The sequence below is a fragment of the Anabrus simplex genome, chromosome 1 (genome assembly GCF_040414725.1).
Source record: "Anabrus simplex isolate iqAnaSimp1 chromosome 1, ASM4041472v1, whole genome shotgun sequence".
In the NCBI taxonomy this organism is placed as follows: domain Eukaryota; kingdom Metazoa; phylum Arthropoda; class Insecta; order Orthoptera; family Tettigoniidae; genus Anabrus; species Anabrus simplex.
The window spans coordinates 418,061,745-418,079,527 of record NC_090265.1 but is presented as its reverse complement, the minus strand read 5'-3'; the positions used below and the strand labels follow the sequence as shown (position 1 = coordinate 418,079,527).

The following is a 17,783-nucleotide window of genomic DNA, read 5'->3' as shown; positions in this document are numbered from 1 at the left end:
GTTCCTCCAGTAGTGTACTAACTTTAAGATTATTTCAGTTAAATCTCAGAGTTTCACAGATAAATATTTTTTAGCAACAAAGAAGAGAAATCACAAATTCAGTCGAGTACCTTGGCCGTTGTGAAGACTTAGTTTCACAACTTCAACAACTTCTAAATGGTTCCAATCTTTATATATGTGAAATATTTTGAATTATATCATATTTGACACCTACGACATCTGAAGTTCTTGTAAAATTATAGATTCATATGTCAAATGGTTTGGAGGGATGAATAATTTTGTCGTAAGTCTTCATCCCCCAGCAAAAATCCCTTAGGGATGTATTGTTTTAAGACCTGTTGATATTTAAAATCTAAAATGTATAGGAGCAACCACCATGTGAAATTTAAACCTCGTGTGAAACGGTTTCAAAGAAATGAATATTTATGTCATCAGAACTCGCCCCCAGTTAAAACCCCTTAATGGTGTGTTTTAAGACCACTTGTTAGTTAAAATGTAAAGCATATAGCAGCAATCATCATGTGAAGTTTCAACCTCATGCATCAAACAGTTAGAGAGAAATTAATATTTTTGTCATCAGGCCGCAAACCCCGGTCGAAACCCCTTTATTGTTTCAAAACCACTTATTTAAAATCGAAGATATACAGGAGCAATGATCATGCGGAATTTCAACATCATATGTCAAACGATTTCAGAGAAATAAATATGCTTGTCATCAGACATCACCCCCTCCTCCAGTCAAAACCCTTTAGGGGTGCATTGTTCAAAGACCACTTCTTATTTAAAATCTAAGACATTCAGGAGTAACCACCATGTGAAACTTCAACCTCGTATGTCAAGCGATTTCAGAGAAATTGGTATTTTTGTCATCAGGCCTCACACCCACCCCCAGTCAAAACCCCTTAGGGGTGCATTGTTGTAAGACCACTTTTTATTTAAAATCTATTACAAACAGGAGCAACCTTCATATGGAATTTCAACCTCATAAGTCAAATAGTCTCAAAGATATGAATATTTAAGTTTTCAGGCATTAACCCACCTGGTCAAACACCTTAGGAGTGTGTATTATTTTACGACCACTTGTTATATAAAATCTAAGACATATAGGCAACCATCATGTGAAATTTCAAGCTTATATGTCCACCGGTTTGAGCGACATGAATATTTACCAGGTACCCCCTTCCAGTCACACCCCCTTAGGGTTGTATTGTTCTAAGACGACTGCTTGTTTAAAATCTATTCCATGTAAGGGCAACCATAATGTGAAATCTCAGGAGAGTGTCTTACCGCATTGCACTCACTTGTTTCTCTCCCTGACCGCCTTCTGCGTGACGTCATGTGAAATGAAGACAGCACTCGCTCGCCCTGCTGACGAATCATGTGTTTCTACTGCTATCTTTTCAGTTAGTTCTGCTTTGTGCTTTGGTCTGGTGTGAACCTGTGTACGGTAATGATGAATGGAAATGTTAAAAGTCATATTTATTGTGCTGTGGCACAGTGTCATAATTATGGATTTAAATGTACTGGTGTTATGTATCACAGGTTTCAAAAAATGTGACGAGTTGAAGCATTTTCAGATTTCTCGCTGTAAGCAAACTGGTGAGTTAAATCCGGACAATTCCCGCGTACGTTCTGATGCTTCTTGTTTAAAGGGGCCTAACATCGAAGGTCATCGGCCCATCGCGTATGTTCTGTTCATTTCCTTCCATATTCAAATAACTAGGGTCATGCCTACTAAGAATGATGAACTGGAGGATGGAACACAATACGTGTTACAATGTGGCTAGTTCAACTGCAAAAAAATCAATGGAGTACAGTGTGATACGAAGGTGTACTGCAGACTAAAAGGGAAGGAGTACAAGTCAGTAGTGGGTCTGGCTATGATGTACGGTGCAGAAACGTGGCCCATTACTACTCCCCAAAAAAAGAAGTTGGAAATGTACATTAGTGTCCAAAAGTTAAGCATAAGTTACGAGTGAGTAGGGCAACAGGAAATGGACCACAAATCGCTCGACATATGCACCTACCAACCTTACGTGTTCGCTCTGTATAGGAAAGGAGTGTTCCCTGCTTTGACTAGCAGCATAACCGCAAGGTAAATACAGCCAGTGCCTGCGCCCCATATTCCTTCAGTCGTGTTTGCCCTGGAGTGTGGAGTGTAGCCTCGTGGTGGACGTGACAACATAATGGCATGACGCCATTTGAACATTAGTTTGCAGGGTAGAATACTCGGCTGCCTGGAAACAGACCAGACACAGACTGAAGTCGCCGTATCCTTGAATGTGCCACAAAGTGTTATTTCCAGGCTTTGGAGACGATTTCGAGACACAGGAGATGTTAGTCGTAGGCCAGTACCAGTATCTTGATTTATGAGTTTCATTTCCGTATTGACAGATTACACACGTACAGAAAGAGGAAAAAAAAGTTCAGCTGATGATGACCAATAAGGGTTGAAACTGGTACTGTAAGCTAATTCTTATAATAAATAGTATTGATAAGGTGGAAATCCTTTCTTATCTGTACATACAGGCCAGTACCAGGTTGATCAAGGGTAACCACCCCACAGCAGGACCGATATCTGGCCTTAACCGCCCGACGAAATCGGAGTGCACCTGGAAGACAATTGTCGGCGGAGCTTGCAGCTGTCTCAGGGGTTGCCGTTTCCCGGCAAACTGTGTGCCGGAGGCTCAGAATAGCAAGGCTGTTTGCCTGACGTCCAGCAGTGTGCGTCCCACTCACTCCAGCACAGAGACGGGTCCGTTTACTGTGGAGCCATCAACGTCGAAAATGGACCATGAATGCTCTTCACAGATGAATCCCGCTTCAATTTGCAGAACAGTTCCCGTCGTACATTTCATGTCATTTAAATGACTGTTTTTATTCAAGTACTGGTCCAAGGAAATGTAAGCATTTTCATATCCGGCCATTAGACAACTGTACTTTTGTTTGCATATTTAAGTATTTGCAATATATTGATCGATAGTACTGAAATTATGCTCCGTGTCTCTCATATGGACACTCATGGCAGAATGTTTTTTTTGTATTTCAAAGCATTGCAATGTTCTAAGTACCTTATTCTAAAGTTACGACCGATCTGTCCTACATAAGAAAAATTGCACTGTAACTTCTGAGTCTATATATTCCCGAGTTTGAGAATTTGTCACAAATTGTATTAACGGAGTTAGAATTGTAAAAAATATTACGGTTGGTGTTGTGAGTCCAGTATGCGATGTTAATGTTGTGCTTTCTTAATGGTTTGGTGATACTGTAAATAGCTGGGTTGGTGAAAATAAAAATAGCGACTTTTTTTCGGAAACTAATGTAGTTGTATTCTTTGACTTAATTTTACCTATGATTTTGGTGATCACATCAGGTTTAAAGCCATTCAGCATGGCTAATTCTTTGATGAAATGCAGTTCTTTTTCTCGTTTAGCATTAGAGAAGGGAATGTTCATGCCCTGTGAACCAAGCTGTAAAATGTTGCCTACTTACGGGAGTGGGGGTGCAAAGATACGCTCTTTATTGTTATAGGAGCAGCAGATGGTTTCCTGTAAATTTGGTGAATGAACTTTTCTTTATCTCTAGTCAAAGTTAAGTCTAAAAAGTTTAAGGAGTTGTTGACCAATGCGCCCCATTATAAATTGTAGAAATAGTCCCACATATAACGTTTCTAAATTTTTGCACCATTTCCTATACAAACATTTTAAATTCAATAATAAAGCCTACATAAAGAATTCTGTTGACTTCTGTAACAAATTGTCTACATTCAAGCTAACAGACAATCATGTTATGGTATCATGATATCACTAACATTTGTCCCGAATTTCAGGTTCCCTATGGGAATCATCATTTATATCATCTGATGGCCAGGCAGGCATCAATTTTTGGTAATGAGACAATCTCTCATAGAGCACTGGTACTGCTGATGGCTCCAAGTAGCCTACGTAGTGGCCTCCACGGTATGCACTAGCCATGCGTCTGGTAGGTGTGCTATTTACCAACTGATGAGCCGAATTTAGCACACTGGGGCGAAATGCTGGCAATGAGGAATGAATTAGCTGGAAAATTTATAATGCCCAATAACGGACCATTTATAGTGGTATTATAAATTTACTCATTTGGGACAAATATTTCAGGTTCCCAATGGTAATCAACATCTATATCATCTGATGGCCAGGCAGACATCAATTTTTGGTAATGAGACAGTCTCTCATAGAGCACTGGCACTGCCGGTGGCTCCAAGTAGCCTACGCAGTGGCCTCCACAGTATGCACTAGCCATGCGTCTTGGTAAGTGTGCTATTTCCCAACTGATGAGCCCAACTTAGCACACTGGAGTGAAACGATGGCAACCAGGAATGAGTTAGCTGGAAAATTTATAGTGTCCACTAACAGACCATTTATACTGGTATTACTGTATACTAACAGCACTTAAGAAACTGCAGCTACCAAGCTTGGTAGAAAGGCTGGAAGCAAGAGGAAGCAGGGCAAAGGAACACCTGAAGGAAGAAAATTAGAGAAGCTGATACCGACCCTGTAAGACACGGGATTAAGCTAAAAGGGAAGATTATCTCTCCTATAAAAGGATTCTTATATGGATGGAGATACAACAATCTGAACTCCAATCTTCGTTGACGTCCATTTCTTCTTCCATCTACTGAGACAAATGTCAACAGGGTTCAATAAGGTTCCTCATTGTCAACTATCATGAGATTCTCCTCTTGTCCATGGCAATCCAGTCATGAACGATGGAGTTGAAAATATTTCTTTCTAATATTTAGAAAATAGTCAACTTTATTTAGAAAAGTTTCAAACAAAAGTTACTTTTAATAATAAATAATGTTATTGCCTTTACATCCCACTAACTACTTCTACGGTTTTCAGAGACGGCGAGGTGCCGGAATTTAGTCCCACAGGAGTTCTGTTACGTACCAGTAAATCTACCGACATGAGGATGGCGTATTTGAGCACCTTCAAATACCACCGGACTGAGCCAGGATCGAACCTGCCAAGTTGGAATCAGAAGGCCTGTGCCTCAACCGTCTGAGCCACTCAGCCCGGCAAAAGTTACTTTTAAATTAATTTTTAACATTTTATGTCATAACAGAATTCTTGATTCACACCAATACTAACTGACAAAATTGCAAATAACCTACCAAATGGTCTTTTGCTCATAATTAACTATGAATAACTATTGTTGACTGAAGTGCACTCTATCTCTTCTGCTGCCACTCATCTCTGCTAGATAGCATTACTCATACAAGTGTACAAAACCTAAACCAGCAATGACAGGTACAACAGGTAGTAATAATGAACAAATAGGCAATACTAAATCATACAAACCTGTCGCAACCTGCTGAGGGGATACTGAGGTAGGTAAATGCACACCAGCCTCCACAACGAGTCCATTGTTGGCAGGCTGCCTGTTATAGAATACTTCTTGCGGCGGGTCTGTCTGTTGCTGAGCAACGAACTGAGTGGGCTGAGGTTGGGCTGTTAGGATTTCCTGCTGTTGTGGCTGTTGAGGCTGAGGAGCTGCTGGCTGTTGTACTTCAATGGCAGCCTGTGCTGAGGGGTCTATCGTCTCTATTACATAAACACCTCTGAAAGAGAAATATATCAAATTATAAAATATATTCTTATTATTTGTCAAAGTATGGTCAGCATTTATTCTTGGCCGGCACTCTCATATATGGTATGGATGCACGTACTCTAAAAGCTTCCACTATAAAACAGCTTGAAGCTTTCTAAATTTGGGTCAAGATACGAATGCTCCATATCTCACTGACAAAAAAAAAAAAAAAAAAATCACTAATGTGTGACTAAGAGTAAGAATTTGGGGGACATTATTAAAATAGATGAAATGTCAGAAATTGGAAAGTTTCAGACAAAGTATGCAAGGAAGCAAGTATCTATTACAAGGTAAAACTGAGGTCGCCGTGGAGTTGGATGCAGAAGGAAATCGTGGATAAATAACATCAAGGAATGGACAAACAACTACAATGCCCAGTAGCTTTTCCACCTGGAACAAGACCAAATGGCATATTGGCATTGCATATGAAGAGTCAAAGAATTCTGATTATTATAAAAGAAATATAGAAATAGTGTGGCAACATCCCAGAAACCAAAAAAATTGAACATAATAGGGAAGTCAAATGATTAGTAACTTCAGTTTAATTTTTCTCAGTTTGTTAAATGGATGGACTCTTCTTTTTCTTTTTCTTTTTTTTTTTGCCAGTTGTTAAACTTTGCACTAACACACTGCAGGTTTTCGACTACGCAGGGATGGGAAAGGGCTAGGATAGGGAAGGTAGAGACTGTGGCCTTAATTAAGGTACAACCCCAGCATTTGCCTGGTGTGCAAATGGGAAACCATCTTCAGGCCCGCTGACAGTGGGGTTTGAACCGACTTCTCCCTAATACAACCTCACAACTGTGCGACCCTAACCGCACAGCCAACTCACTCGGTAAATGCACTGATTCATACTGCATATCAAATGCATTGCAAGTGCCACTGTGTGTGGTTTCCTAAATGCTTCCATAAATAATTGGTAATACCAACAACCAACAACACAATACGCAAGCAAGCAAGGACGCATATACAGGGACTTTTTTTTTTTATCTACTGAGGGAATTGCCGCTCGACTGGTCGCATGCACTGCGAGCCTGTCTCCCTCCAAGCCCTTTGCCGTAATGCAGCCAGCCTCATTAAGCACCAAGTCATAGTGTGTTTGCGCACAAGATTCCCTGTACTTTATGAAGGTATTATGTATATATACACGCTAACATAATGAGAATGGCATTGGAACACACTGTGAACCAAACACCTGACATTTGACTAAACTGAACCTTATGCTGACAAAGCTCTCTGCAGACTGCAAAGGAGGAGGAGCACATCACAGCAAAGTGCCTAGCAGGAGACAGGCTTGCAGCACAGGTGACCAACAATCCCCTGAATAGATAAATGTCCCTGTAGTTTTACATGGCTGCTGATACAGTAATCATAACCACAGGATCGCTAGTTTTACGTGTAATATGAACTACAAAAAGTGACTCTACTTTTTAAAAATTGCATGCAATGGCTGGGATTTGGAACATGACTGCTTTGGTGACAAGCCAGTGACTGTGCCACCTGGCTTATCACCCCACCCCCCACCCCCACCCCCCCGTCAACCACACACACAATAAGAAATCCGCTGTTAACAGCAAATATCATTAGTATAGTCATTGCCTGAGTTGTTCTATGTGCAGCCCATGAAAATGCTGAGCTAGTAACTCATTTCAAGTCTGAGGACCCCAATCCAAAAACTGGGCTAAGAAAATTAGTTGAACCATCATTCATGCATTTACAAATATAGATTTTTAAATTCTATACCAACAAGTACAGGAGAGTGATAATAATAATAATAATAATAATAATAATAATAATAATAATAATAATAATAATAATAATAATAATAATAATAATGTGTGGCCTCCAGAAAAGCCTGGTGCAGATCTTTCGAGTTGACGTGTCTGTGAGGATGGAGCCCTACCTATGATGAATTCTAATGCTGAAGATGGCACATACCCCTACCCCTTGAACCATTGGAGTTAACCAACGAATGTTAAACTACCCAACCCAGCTGGGAATCAAACTGAAGGCTCTTTGACTAATGGAGAATGGATTAGCAGCGTTGGCTGCACAAGAAGGTCTGACCCAGGTCAGGGATTTCAACATGCATTTACTCAGCAGTTCTTAATTACATCTACGTTCCAAGTTGAATTCCCCTTTAGACTAGCACATTAGACTCAACCAGCACAAGCTTTTCCAACATTTGACGATAACAACACGAATGTCCACAACTTCTTATAAAATAATTGGAGACTGTTAAATTATTCAACATAATTGAAGTGTTCTCGTTAGCTAATGATTGATCACAAACCCGCACATTTGTTGTTCAACGAGTGGTTCTGCCTCTGACATTATTAACTACAATTCCAGTTTTACCACTTTTAAAGAGAACTGTTTAATATTTAAGAATTTAATTAATCCACACACATTGCAACATATGTGGAAGATTAAAATAATTTACACAATATGCATAAACTATTGTATTATCACTCTTAATGATATTAATTGTCAACTATCGTGTTAGTACACTAATATAGATGTTACAATCACAACTTTTATTCCCATTTGAAGTGAAGATAAAAAGAACATTAGAAGAAATCTTGCTCATTAAGATACTTGTACGGTGTAATTTTTAACCGAAACAACAATCCATTGTATAGAAGGTTCAAGTGTTACAACTATGTACTATTCTCAAAATATATGTAACATTAGAATTTAAGGGATAATCTCACATATTGTGTAAATAATTCAGGGCCCTGACCTAGTATTTAAAACGTTAAATTGGCTGATGACGCTTGCAAGGACAAGCGAAACATGTACCATAACAACTAATGTAAAACAATTATATCCCGAATATAAGGATTATCTAGAACTGAATGGGTGGATGATGATAAATTACTTTGTCATTTAATAAGTATACTTTGCTTCTTATCGAGTAAAGAACCAGTTCCTCTCAATTTGTTTACAAGTTTCCGCACGGTCTCCCTATGTGGAGGGCATACGTACACCTGAAAATTGTGTTACAAATCGCCTAACGACTTCCCTGCAGGACTCTGTTTTCACATAATTATTGTACATAAAGACCCCTTCCTCGTCTGCGTACACATGTGGAGGCATTATGAGAATTATACCCCGAAGTAACACTTCACAACTCGAGAACAGCTGGAGCGACAGATCAACATTTAATACTCATACTAAGCATGGGCCTGCACTGTGAAGTGCGGGCATTCCCGTGCTATCGCTGCGCTGTGTAATGGGAAGTGATGAGTCAATGGGAGGCAGGTATGCTGGGCGCGCCTGCCGGCCAACTGTTGAAACTCACTGTACTTGATTCATCCAGTCTTCAAAATTGACACTGATGGCCTTCCTCACAAATTATCAATCAAGAACCATCCCATATGGTGGCATTACTTGTATCATGATGAGTTGCAGAACAATTGACAGTTGCATGACATCTCCTTCCTTGACCTTATAGTAACATTCTATTTGAGTTGTCCAGTTGTAAAACCCATTATGTCCATTTTTTTCTCAAAAAGAGTTATCACCGCCATTGAATGCAGCTCATCAAAATACACAATCCAGTAACGTAATACGTGAGCAAAGGCAATTTAATCCATACATTTAAAGGTGACAAATAACGGAACTGCTGCAGAAGTCATTATGTCCAGCGTGTGTTATGCAGTAAAGCTCATTATGTTTGAGAACCCTGTAAGAGGATTATACGTACATGAACAAAATCAGGCAACTGTGTGATAAAGAGGTGAAGTAAACTATAACAGCGATTGTGGTGGAAGCAAAAAGGATATTGAAGCATGGGAAACTCTTTTCTGCTATTGTGCCAGTACCTGTGGAGGAAGGGGTTCCTCTTAAGAAAGAAAAGCTCAACGACCTGCACACATTGCTGACCAAACATTATGGGAAAGAGTGGATAAGGAACGATGACCTCACGTTCTACAAGGCACTGTTTGACCAGCGGCAAAATTTAAACAGTGAAATGCCAGACTAAGACGTTGATGTGGGAGATTTTGTTGAGGACAATAACAGATTGTTAGTATAACTGTACATAATGTTAAAGAACTTATAAAATGTTTTGAATGAGTAATGATTTCTTGATGTAATCATTAAATCAAAGAATGGGGATTAGATATCAAAACATTATATTCTAACCTTAAAATTATTTCCATTCATGCTATTTTCATAGTGTAATACTTTCAAACGTAGCTAATAAAACATTTTCACCATAAATCTGCACACTTTCCATATAATGCTGCACATCTTTTATCTCCACAAAACTGCTGCAAAACTCGTTATGTCCACACTTTTTTTGCAAAAAAAAACATGGGTTCTACAAGTTAAATGTTGTGGAGATTTTGCGGTATGATGAAGATGAACGCTTACTGTTTAATTACAAAATTTCAACCTCCTAGCTTCGTTGCATAACAAATGAGTTTATGCGCTTCCTGAAAAATTTGTTTGTCTGCACATAAAGGGTTTTGCAACTGGACGACTCATTTGATTCATAATACTGCATACTGATTGCTATTACAACTAGATCACAGGAGCCACCAGAGGATCACCAAAAGAACTTCATTATGAACAATTACACAAGTGACCAAATTGTACTAAGAGTGGCATCAGGTGTAAACTATTTACTGAAGACGACTTTATTCATAAAAACAAAGAAAGTATAAGATTATATTTTCAGGACCAGCACATATTGCTCACCAAACATTACGGGAAAGAGTTAAAGTCTTCTATTAGAAAAATACAGTACATAAGTATGGAGGAAAAGAAACAATTCCAAGTTACCTGATAGGGTTATAAAATTCACAATGCCTTTTCCAAAGTATACACAGTAGTACGAGATAGTTACACTGAAATCTGTATTACTGTTTATATTTTTTAAATTAAGTAATTAAAATGTACTGGTTTTTGTGCTGAAGGTATCTGTCCATTTTACTGAAGAATCCTCAGACAATTAAGATTCTCATTAATAAAGCTACTGACAACTACAATTCACTCTTCTTTCCCTCCTTCTTAGATCTCATTGTTTGTTAACAATGCATCAATATAGATTTTTATATCAGTACAATAATTCCACAATTGCTTTAAGCAAAAACAAATATTACATATTGTTTTCTTCAATTTTAAGTTGCAGGGTTAATGTGCTTGTTAGTCAATATAGTGATTCTGTAAGCAACCTCTGCTTAAGGAAAACGTATGCGCATCAAATAGTTGTGTTTTCCATGTGAGCAGTGTTGAGATATTTTCATCATCAACTCAAGTAATCTCTGTTATATCTAACGAGTAAGATGTGAGTAAAAATGTGTCGTTTTTCAGCTCTGTTCTGCATTCACTTACCCAGCGCTCCATCTACTGAGGTACATTTAAGACCTAGCAGTCGCTAGTTCAACTTTTTCAAAGATGGCACTGATCTGCATTTACGGCTGTTGCCCAAATGGCAGATTCCCCATCAATTGTTTACCTAGTCTTTTCTTAAACAATTTTGAAGAACTTGGAAATTTATCAAACATTTCCCCTGATAAATTATTCCAACCTCTATTTTTTTTATAATTTGTTTTATGTCGCATCAACACAGACAGGGATAGGAAAGAGCCAGGAGTGGGAAGGAAGCGGCTGTGGTCTTAATTAAGGTATAGCCCCAGTATTTGTCTGGTGTGAAAATGGGAAATCATGGGGGGAAAAAACATCTTCAGGGCTGCCGACAGTGGGGTTCGAACCAACGGGCTACAATATAATACACAGAGCGGCTATCGTGCTGCCATCTTTGAAAAAGTTGAACTAGCGACTGCTAGGTCTTAAATGTACCTCAGTAGATGGAGCGCTGGGTAAGTGAATGCAGAACAGAGCTGAAAAACGACACATTTTTACTCACATCTTACTCGTTAGATATAACAGGGATTACTTGAGTTGATGATGAAAATATCTCAACACTGCTCACATGGAAAACACAACTATTTGATGCGCATACGTTTTCCTTAAGCAGAGGTTGCTTACAGAATCACTATATTGACTAACAAGCACATTAACCCTGCAACTTAAAATTGAAGAAAACAATATGTAATATTTGTTTTTACTTAAAGCAATACGTATATTGTTGAAAATAATTAAATCAATTATTGTTTTATCAGAGATGTAGATATATCCATACATCTCCAATTTATCAATAATAGAGAAGATTGTAGGCCTAAGCTCGAAGATTACGGATTAGGATGCGTATCTAAACAGTCGAGGAAATTAAAAATATGTTACTGAATGATCATACATTTCAAAGGCAACCTTTCTGCGTAAACATTTTTATAACATAGACTTGAGATAACACTTACACTCACAATAAACAAATTGAATTGTATATTGATCTATTAAGTCACATTTCTCGATTCGAAATAGCTCCTTCATTCACATTAACTGACACCTATTTCCTAGCTCTGATTCATTATCCCTAGAAAAGTATTAATTTTGTGTACATCTACTTTATGGTTTCTTCTTTCAATTCTTGTGTAATAGCTCTGCATCTGTGGTGCATCTGTAGTTTTGAGCAATTCACGTGATGCTAATGTATTTTTTTACATGTAGTTCAATAGTGCTGAGAAATGGCTGTTCCCAATGAAAATGAACAGACAAATTCTCGAGGATTTCTAAAAAATCCAGAAAAAAGTGCAGCATGTGAATAAATTAAAATCAGTGAGTTTTCTCAGTATAAGAATATTAAACACCCACACAAACACAAGGCATGATCTGCAGCCCTAAGCCCTGGATTTATTAACACTTGACACAAAGGACACGTGTAGAACCACACCAATGTAAATACAGTACCACAGTTACACCTGCCATTTTGACTACATGTGACTATGAAGTAATTAGTTCTCAATTCTTCCTCCAAAAGCGCTGCTGCTGTAACAGATAAGAGCCAAAAGCGTTACACACGTCTACTATCCACTATCGTTAGTACAAAGTCTCTCATTCGTGGATATATATATTGATGGTCCTGTGCAAACAAAAAGTTCTCTTTGGTCTCGCAGTTATTTATTTTCGAGAAGATCGTGACGTAGGTTTAAGTTTGCTCAATGATGTCACACCATATGCCACGTGGATTTTGTTGGAGACTGATGGGTAAGAGAAGAAAGTATGAAAAAATGGGACACAGTTCTTTTTCTGGGAGACCGTAACTTAGGCACCAGTAGGGAAAAAAACAGTCGTTGCAGCAACCTAGCATTCTGCATTTCTGTACTGCCAACTTAGCAGGTTGCACACAGTTAAAGAACAGTATTTTTACATAACTATATCAGCAAAACTAAATGATTATGTGACAGGCAAACCTGCAATTTCAACCAAACTTTGTACACATATGCAGAGTACTCTGAGAGTAAGACACACCCAGCACCCCTAGAGGGAGAGTGGGGAAGGAGTGAAAATCAAGAATGACCTATATTAGTGTTGAATCCATACTTTTTGGGGTCACCGAGATGAACAGTGACACTCCGGATGATATTACATACAAGGTCAGCCACTATTACCATAAGTGGTGAGAAGTGGTGAAAAAGAAAATGCCCAAAATGACCGAAATTATGTAGGCTACGTGTTTATGTTCCAGCATAGCTCTCAAGCAAACTTGGTACACATATGAATAACTATCTGGAGAAAAATACTCTGGGGGTAAGACATCCCTTGCATCTCAATCATTGGGGATTGGGAGGGAGTGACATGGAAAATAATCATCAAAAATGAGCAATATTAATGTTGAATCCACAGTTTTTAGGGTCGCAGAGATGAATACTGACATTCCAGATGATATTTAATTCCACGTACAGCCACCATCGGCATGGGGGTGAGAACGGGTGAAAAGGAATATACCCAAAGTGACCGAGATAATGGATGTTGGTAGGTATGCGTTTATACACCAGTATAGAGCTCTCAACCGAACTTGGTACACATCCGACTTACTATCTGGAGAAAAATACTGTGAGGGTGAGACACCCCCTAGCACTCCTACGGTTCGGGGTTGAGAGAGTGACATACGAAAATCATCAAAAACTACCAATATCAGTGTTGAATCCACACTTTTCGGGGGCGCTGAGATGACATGACATTCCGGATACCACTGAAGTCTCCATCGGCATGGGGAGTGAAAAAGAAAATATCCAAAATGACCAAGATTATGGATGTATGTTCCAGCATAGCTCTCAGCCAAACTTCATAAACATATTACATTCTATCTGTAAAAAAACATACTGTATGAGTAAGACACCCCGAGCACCCCTACGGTTGGGAGTTGGGTGGGAGTATCATCATTTTCTGGCTCCCTACTGGCCTCTGCCCTTTCAATGAGCCCTATAATTTGCATATTTCTTCCTGTTTCCCTTTTTATACAGAGGAATAATAATACCTTTCATCCAGTCCTCTGTTATCCTGCTATCTTTCCAGATGACAGTACACTATACGACCACTGTATTGCCTTGTGCTCCAGCTGCCTTTATCATGTCAGCAATGAGGTCATCAAACCCTGGGGACTTACCATCTCCCATGTTCTTCAGCTCAGACTCCACTTCTAGCCTTGTTAGCCGGTGGTGTGCTCCATCACTCACACTTAAACTGCAGTCTTCAGTGGTATCATTTCGAGGACTTTCTCCATTTAATAAAGTATTGAAGAAGTTCTTCATTCTCCATTTAATAAAGTATTGAAGAAGTTCTTCATTTCTTCTCTGATGCCTTGATCTGTCTTCACCATTTTTCCATCATCTATTTCCATTGCAAGGATATTGCGCATGCTCCCTACTTCTATTCTTGACAACTTTATAAAGCAACTTCCTATCACTTTCACAGTTTTCTGTTAACCTGGTAGTGAACCCGTCTGAACACTTTTTATTTTCTTCTTTAATCAATCATTTCATAAATAGTTTCTTGTTCCAGTACTCCTGTGCCAGGTACTGAATTTCATCTTCTTGGTGGACTGATTTCTGTTTTTCATTATCTAGCCTCTTTTCACCCTCTCATTCCACCATGATGTTTCTTACTCCTTGATACTGTATTTGTCTTTCCACATATTCAGCTTCTGAATGAAGCCACTCTTCATCTACTCCTCTTTTTTATTTTTATTTTCATTCTCTGGTAATTTGGCTGGGATCTTTCTCTGGTATCCTCCTTTCTTCCCATCTTCTCCTAGCAACCAGGTCATTATCTTCGGCATTTTCTTGCGCTTGACATTCTGCACATGGACATGTAAAAATAATCGAAAACGACCATCTAATCCAATCATTTTGAGTTCGATGAGATACACTGTGACACTCTGGATGCTGTTTAAGTCCAAGTTCAGCCTCCATCAGCATAGAGGTAAAAAGAGGTGAAAATTTCCAAAATGATCTAGATTAGTGTCGAATCCACAGTTTCGGGTTTGCTAGCCTGATTGGTGATAGTCTCAATGACAGTTGGGATCATGTACATTATATCTCCAAGGCAACGCATAAAGACAATTATCACTTATTTTTATTATTTATTTGAGGGGAACGACTACTTCCCAGACAATATGGGCTGCAACAAGCACAAAACTTCACGCAAAACAAAATCATCTAAAATTAGAACTTTTTAAACACACAACGATAACTCTAAAAATACAAAAAAATAGTTTGTATTACATCAATCAACATCACAATAAAGAACTCTACAAAAACTCACTTGAAACATGATTAAGAGATAATAAAATCTAACATGTAGACATTCAAAGAGTACCCAGGCAGTGCATGGAGCAATTTCATATCAAGACACGTTATCTGACCCATATATTATTCATTATTTAGTGTATGGCAATAAGTTACACATACAGGGTGCGCACAAATGATTTGAGCGGTTTTGTCAATTATTTCTAGCAATATTATTAGAGATATGGTGATGGTGTTTGATGTTGTAAAGCAAATATCCCTGAAAGTTTTGTTTTGTTTAAATAGCCCTCCATACATTGTGCTTCCCCCAACACCCACGAGAGCGCAACAGTTCCAACATCCGACAGACATGATGCGTCCTCTACTCCAACAGTTGCAAGGATGGCAACTAACAATGAAAAAGGGTATGCTGTTCTGGAATTTCATTCCAGCCAATCTGTGACAACCGTGCAACAAAACTTTAAAATAAAGTATCGGAAAGATCCACCCAGTGCCAGCTCCATTCACCGATGGTATGAACATTTCAAAACCACGGTATGTCTGTGCAAGAGAAAATCAACAGGCCGGCCCAGTGTGTCTGAAGAAACGGTTGAGCGTGTGCGACGCAGTTTTGAACGTAGACCGCGAAAGTCAACTCATCGAGCGAGCAGGGAAATGAACATGCCCCATTCGACCATTTGGAAAGTCGTAAGGAAAATACTGCAGATGTGCCCTTACCGTTTGCATCTGCTCCGAGCATTGTCACCAGCTGACAAAGTGAACCGTTTTGAGTTTTGCACAAGTTTTGAGGAGCGTACGGAAGATGATGAATTTTGTGACAACCAAAAACTGAGTCTAACCATAATCACTTTGGTCTCCCCCGCTTCTCTTACCCTCCAAGGACAAGTCCATCAATATCCTACGTAACCTACCCTCCTTCATTCGCCTCACACAATCCCATTATCAAAGCCCATTTACACGCACAGCTCCGTCCATTAAGTCAAATCCTAACTTATATTGTCAATCTGAATACCTACCATTGTTCCCACCTTTACATAGCAGCCATCATTCTCACTACTTTCATATACACAAGAACCTCATTTATCCAGCCCTCATTAATCCAGATCTCCAGTTTATGAGGATCAAAAATAATAAAAAATTATTTTTACTTGTACAGTATTTCTTTTACAGCGTCGATTCTTCTTGAATGTATTTTCTGCTAAGATAGTTAAGGATAGGAATTGGAAGTAATTCGGTCACGGTCTATCAGAGGTACTGTCCTGGCGTTCACCTGAATTGAGAATGGGAAACCGTGGAAAACCATTCCCAAGACGGCCGAGGTGGGATTCGAATCCACGCTCTTCCGAATGCAAAGCACTATTTCACTGATGGCGAGTTCAAAAATGAAACCGGCGCTCCATCAGAAGGAACAATGACTCATGGAGAGGCAACAATACAGCTGGACAAACTGATGGCCTATTTAGAATCCTTGACTGAAACCACACCGGCAGAATTGTTGTTAGTAAATTGTCTTCGTGATCGTGCTGCGCGCAAACGCTATACAAATGTAAAACAGAAAAAAAACTCACACATTATTTTAGTGCATAAAACAGAAGATGTACGAAAAGTGTTCTTATATTTTTCTGTACAACTGAAAAAGATATTACTGTACAACTTAGGCTGATGACACACGGAGCGGTTTTCGCCGAGTCGGCCGCCGCGTCGGCGCGTTTCTATTGTATCAGATGGGATGAAACAGACACAGCGGTGCTCGCCGACAGGCGGCAGATTTGCCGACTCGGCCTGTCGTGTAGCTGGCGGTGCAGCGAGCGGTTTGAAGACTTTGTGCGCGCTCTAGCACCATAGATTTATTACATTCAGCTGAATCACGGCTGACTTGATGCTTCGCTCTAGTCGGGCGTGGCTGAATTTACGCGGCGATTGCATCTTTGGTAGGTATTCTTGTATTAGATATCATGAAGTATCTTTGAAATTCAATAATATACACGTAAAAGGATATATAGAGTAAGTAGTCTTTTGGAATAAGAATAAGAACAATCCTTTATTTTTCGGTAATTTTAGCTAGCTTCCTCACCTAACGTTACGCTCACTAATGTGTTTTGTCCACTGCCTGCTCGATACGCACCCGATGACTGCTTATAAGCAGTCATTTTAGATGCAGTTCGAGCAGGCAGTGGTTTCGTCACAGTCGGCAAAAACCGCTCTGTGTATCAATCACAGGCGGCGGCCGACGCGGCTGCCGACTCAGCAAAAACCGCTCCGTGTGTCATTAGCCTTATGCTAATAGATTATACTTAACATGTACTGTATTTGGTTTTGTTTTTTCCAGATTATCTGGATTTTCGATAATCCGGATCAGTTCTGGTCCCACTTAAACCAGATAAATAAGGTTCTTGTGTATGTTAATTCCAACTTATGAGTCCACCCAGCTTTCACTTCTGTACAAAAAAGATGGTCTGAAAACAACTGATGTAAAGATAATTTTGTTCAGCA

At 39.2% G+C, this 17,783-nt stretch overlaps 1 protein-coding gene across 2 annotated transcripts in view; it reads right to left on the bottom strand.

Moving 5' to 3' along the window:
• Nucleotides 1–17,783, bottom strand: part of LOC136856885 (uncharacterized) — a 518,885-nt gene that overhangs the window by 477,209 nt on the left and 23,893 nt on the right. For both annotated transcript variants that reach the window (XM_067135106.2, XM_067135104.2), the window contains one exon: nucleotides 5,343–5,602. In XM_067135106.2, the coding sequence (XP_066991207.2) occupies nucleotides 5,343–5,602 (260 nt within the window). The remainder of the gene's footprint in view (nucleotides 1–5,342; nucleotides 5,603–17,783) is intronic.